We start from the raw sequence: 5,584 nt of genomic DNA on the forward strand, positions 1-5,584 counted from the left end.
TGCAGGCTACCACTGGCCACCACACGTAAGACCGGAAGATGCACACACACACAAACACAGTCTTTTCTGGGTACCACACATAAGACCAGGAAGATGCATTACACACACACACACACAAACGCACACACTTTTTCCCTTTTCTCCTCACCTGCCTCTTCCAGAAAAAAGAAAAGTGCTGATTAATACGAGTCTGGCAAGCAGCAAGGCGAAAAAAAAAGAAAATGACTGACTGCTGATCTCTCTTACGGATAGCACAGCAGGATGCATTTTTGTCTTGATGGGTCAGCGAAGACCTGTGCTGTGCAGATGGGTATTACGCCACATGCAGATGGTATTTGGCCACCTTAAGAGGTGGGTATTAAATCATGTGAATGCACACACCGCCACGCACACCGCTCACTAAGACCCTGGCAATGCCGCCGCCGAGGCAAAACCCTCTCTGACCCTTTAAGCGGAGCTCCCAATGAACGCCTCCCCCTTGCTCGCCCTCCCTGCCCCTCATCCTCGCCCTCGCCCTCGCCCTCGCCCTCGCCCTCGCCCTCGCTCCTTCCCCACCCCAGATCACCTGGCAGAGACTCGGAAGCAATGCCCCTCCCACTTCAGGAACTCCGCTGTGGCGGGCCTGTGTGGCCTCTGCCGGCCTTATCTCCGTGCCGCATACGGGGGAGATTACAGAGCTCCCACCCGCAGGTATTCCGCACTTTATTTACTGTCGGCCCGCAATAATGGGTCTACGGGGGCACCGACAATCAGGGCTGAACGGCTTCAGATGATCGCCATTGTCAGGAAAAGTGATTACTGATGACTCTGTGGACACTCTCTGTGCGTGTGGCTTGGCATGGTTTGCGTATGTGTGTGTGTGTGTGTTTGCATTGGTGTTTGTGTTGTGCATTGGTGTGTGTGTGTGTGTGTGTGTGTGCACGCACATCTGTGCACACGTAAATGTGCATACGTGTGTGTGTGTGTGTGTGTGTGTGTGTGTGCGAGTGCGTGCGCACACATCTGTGTACATGTAAACAGGTGTGTGTGTATGTGCATACGTGTGTGTGTGTGTGTGTGTGTGTGTTTGTGAGTGTGTGTATGTGTGTGTGTTTGCATGAGAAAGAACGGCTGACAGACAAATTGAGTGGGATGGAATGGTGTCAGGAGTACCTCCACCGTCGATTCATTTGCATTTCCGGCTGCGCATTTGTGGTGAGTGCACAACTTTAAGATTTAAGCCCTGAATGCATGGCTTGAATGGATGGGTGCAACCCCGCTGCAAATGCTCCATATAACCCTTATCTTGCGCTTACTTCATGACTCCATAATATGTTTATATATACAGGGGGCGCGCAGAAAATTAATTCTCGAAGAGCCCGAGCTGATGCCTGTGTTACCAGCTGTGAACTAACAGCCCAGATTATTAATACATGCAAGCTTTTCTAGAGCTGCCTCGGCATGAAGCCCCATTCAACAACACTGTAACTAAAGCCCTGGGTTTAACAGCCATAGCCATATGCAGCCAGTTTATTAAAAAAAAAGCAGCACTCCTTATCTGCGCCAGAGCCACATGGTCCCATCCGTTGCCTTTTACAGAACAGAGCAGGAGCAGTTCCAGTGCAGTGCAGATAGCTCTGATTGTGTGTCACTTCGCAGAGCCTTCCCTTTGACAACTGTAACGGCTATCATTATCTTAACCACCACCTTTGTTCGCTCCTGTTCTGAGCAAGATTGATCACCACCTGGGCGCCGACCAAGAGAGAGCTGCATGGTGTTTGGTCCTCCTGCTCTGAGTCTGCTGCACAACACTCTCATGTCTCTTTCACTGGAGCAGGAAACACATTTGGCCAAGCAGCTAGGCGGGCTGGGGGCCGCCCGGCCGCCACTCTGCAAAGTGAAAACCTAATTGAAAATCACAGTTCTTGCTGACCTTAATTCTTTACAGTCTAATAACAGGGACACACTCCAACACTCTCATCAGGGGAAGAATCATTTGTGCAGCAAACTGGACCTGGACTATTGCAGCTGGTTTGTCAGGTTTGCGGAGCCGGGTGGCGAGGTGTGTATTGCTTTGATGTCCTCCGTTCTCAGGACCCAAACAGACTCTGCAGCTTAGGCCTCATTAAGCCTCATAATCTAAGTACAGAGAAAGTTCAGTGGTCGGCCACACCGAAATGAAGCGGTAAGAGAGGTCTATAAGATTAGAATGTAATTTTGGGGGCAGAGGCACAAACTGCGAGTGTTTCATGTGGTAATCTTTTTTTTGTCCTCTCCTTTTCTTGCACATAACGAGATATCTCCTGTGCAAAGCCATCAACTTAATGAAAGCCAGGCTTAGGCGTGGAGAGAGAGAGAGAGAGAGAGAGAGAGAGAGAGAGAGAGAGAGAGAGAGAGAGAGAGAGAGAGAGAGAGAGAGAGAGAGAGAGAGAGAGAGAGAGAGAGAGAGAGAGTGAGGAGAGCTGCCCCCTCAAACATTAAGCAGCTAAGAGACAGACCGAGTATGGAAATGAGGAATTTACACAATTGCCTCCCTAAAAAGCACCTCCATTACCTTAGTCACTATCGCCAAATTAACGCACAGTGCTATTTGTTGGGAGTAGACCACAGGCATTAGAACGGAGGTCCTTTGGTCGAGGCCTCCACAGGGAAGATTAATTAAAGGAGAAGTCCACTTTTTTGAACATTAAGGCCATTTTCTGAGTGGTCTGCAATGTTTTAGAGTCCCCCTCACCGTTTATTTCATGTTTGCTGCACTCTCTGTTATTTGGCTGATTTGGATTTCATCTCAACCAGCTTTAGAATGGCCGTCTATGGGCACCTGCAACTCTGCTCTTAAAATCACCTTAAACATTTGTTTTTGAAAGTCTACAGCTCCCAAAGTGGTTAGGGGTGTTCACTAGCAGTCCCTAACAAGTTTCAAGGCGAAATATGGCTTCTGTCATTTTTTATTTGCCATTTTGTGAAAGAAAGTGAAAGTGAAAGTGAAACTTAACTTACAAATTGCTACATAAAACACACATAAAACATGACAGATGCCATATTTCACTACAAAAATTGTTAAGGAACACCAGTGAATACTGCTGAACACTTGGTGAGTTGCATATTCTTGAAAACAAATGTTAAAGGTGATTTTAAGAACAGAGTTGCAGGTGCCCATAGATGGCCATTCTAAAGCTGGTTGAGATCAAATCTAAATAAGCCAAATAACAGAGACTGCAGCAAACATGAAATAAACGGTGTGGGGGACTCTAAAACATTGCAGACCACTCAGAAAATGGCCTTAATGTTCAAAAAAGTGGACTTCTCCTTTAAGCTGTACTAGTAGCTGCACTACTAGTGGAATGAAGGCCAACAGCTGGTGGAAAAAAGGAAGCTACTTCTAGCTAGATTTTTTTCATATTCAAGAAGCAGGATACAGTTATTTATTTTCTCTCCTTATAATCAGAGGATTAACGGCAGCGTATTCCCTCTTTCTTAATTCCCACCACTTTTAATTTCATCATGAGCAATTATGTGGACAGCTGCACATGCCAAATTCCATTCGTCAATGAAATAAGACATTGTTGGGCAAACCCTGCCCCCACTTCACCAATGCCTGCCTGCCCCGCCATCCTCTCTGGAGAGGGCTTCCATCACTTCCCCTGACACGAAGGAAAGGTCTTAACTCAGACACGTCTGGATTTTAAAAAGGGGAGGATGTATTTTTTGATCTAGCGAGGAACCGTAAAAACCCAGCCAAGGTGCAGCAAGACTTTGTGACGACTGTTGCCAGTCAGAGGAGAATTATCGTCTTATTAAAAAAGTCTTTTACATTTCCGCCGCCCAGAACCAGGATGGGAATTTTTTAGAGCATGTCAATATCATTTGCTGCGGAGATGACTTGTGACGGATGATAACATTTCCACTTTGCACCGCCTCTGGTGGGTCCTGCCTGATGTGGACCATTGTCGAGCTCACTGAGGGCCAAACTCAGTGGCCTCTTTGTTCCTTCATGCCCATATGTTGGCAGAGGCTCATGCTGAATGATGGATAAAAAGTCTTTTGAGGCAGACCTCTGCCAGCGGAATTTCACAGCCACTGGCTGCTGGTGCTGCTGGAGACCAAAAATAACGGACGTGATTGGCATATACCGGCTATCGCTGCTGCCACTGCTATAGGGCAACCCTGCTGCTATCCGAGGGCAAATCACCCGGAAGATTGCTATTGATAACCCATCAGCAGGCTGTGTAGAGCCCACAGCGACAGTCCAGTGGAGATGTGAGGAGATGAGGCGTGGTGAGACAGGGAGAGGAAAAGAGAGGGAAGGAGAGAGAGAGAGAGAGAGAGATGGAGAGAGAGGGGGTGGAGGATGGGTGGAATCAGGCTAGGTGGAAGCATACCCCTAAGAATGCAAAGGAAGAGGGATGTGAGGGGATGAGGGGGTCATCTCGCCAGCAGGCTGGGTGACCCTATAGCCTACCTCACCAAAAAACATGCAAAATATTCCACACTTGCTGTAACAACCAATGAATCTCTTATAATGAACTTGTGTTTCATAACAGAGAGGTTTCATTTATATTTCTCTGAAACACTAGGTGGAGGAGCACTAATGAGGGAGATAACAGACAGAGGGAGATAAGCACAGATGAAAGATATGTTTGGCATGAAAATGTAAACAAACATGTAAAACAGATATTTCTCCTGATTGTGCAGGAATCATAAATATGGTTGACTGTTAATTTTTTTCCTTATAACGGAATTTTGGCTTCATTTCGGTTTCTTAAAAAAAAAAAAAAACTATGCCTATGATTTTTCCTATGCCAGTGTTGTACATACTTTATACACTTACCTCCGTTCTGAGAGGCTCTCCTTGTTCAATGATACTGATGAAAGGTATTTCTAAAAAGGTGGACATAAACTCCACTTGTATGAGCTCTTCCTCGGTCTGGGGAAAAGCGAGAACGGCAGAGACTCCCTGCACGACTATGTCTTGACACACGCATCTGAAGAGGGATTCTGGGTCTCCGTTCAGGGGCTCCCGAGACAGTACCTCCAAACTCAGGTTATAGGGTAAAAAGTTGTTACCAGTTTGACGGAGGTGGACGAGGGCGCGGTTCAGGGCGGACTGTATCCTGGACGGCTGTCGAGTAGGCAAAAGCGCGCCCAAGCGCACGGTGTGTCCGATGCGAGCCAGGATGTGGCAGGGCTGCGGGTGAAGATGACTCGGGTGGATGAACGTATGGAGAACGACTTGGAACCCGATGTGAAGGTATGCCAAGAATCGTGAAAACACTAAATTCATCCTGCTCCTTTCGCAACTGGAATGACGTCTCGACAGAAGATGGCATCGCTCTCTTTCTCTCGTGGTACAGTTTGCTCGTCCTCAATTGTTTTTTATTATCGCTTCCGATGCCAGAAGTCCGGTGTTGCGACTTGAGTGCGAGTGAAATGTGCGCCCGGCTTGGGAACGAGGAGAGCTACCTGCTGGATAGAGAAGGCGCCGCGCCACTGCCATTTCCCCTGCTTCCATGAGACCGCTGGAGGACAGTTTGAAAGACTACCTTCACTTGCAGCCGAGATACGCTGCCTGTGCGACCACGTCAGGCAAGAATTAGTTGAGGGT

General features: G+C 47.6%; 1 protein-coding gene across 1 annotated transcript in view; it reads right to left on the reverse strand.

The window, feature by feature from the left end:
• grin3ba (glutamate receptor, ionotropic, N-methyl-D-aspartate 3Ba) overlaps positions 1 to 5,263 on the reverse strand; it is a 49,303-nt gene extending 44,040 nt beyond the window's left edge. The window contains exon 1 of the mRNA XM_063220294.1: positions 4,811 to 5,263. Within this exon, the coding sequence (XP_063076364.1) occupies positions 4,811 to 5,263 (453 nt within the window). The remainder of the gene's footprint in view (positions 1 to 4,810) is intronic.
• Between the last annotated feature and the right edge of the window lie 321 nt (positions 5,264 to 5,584).

Source organism: Engraulis encrasicolus, chromosome 16 (genome assembly GCF_034702125.1).
Source record: "Engraulis encrasicolus isolate BLACKSEA-1 chromosome 16, IST_EnEncr_1.0, whole genome shotgun sequence".
Lineage (NCBI taxonomy): Eukaryota > Metazoa > Chordata > Actinopteri > Clupeiformes > Engraulidae > Engraulis > Engraulis encrasicolus.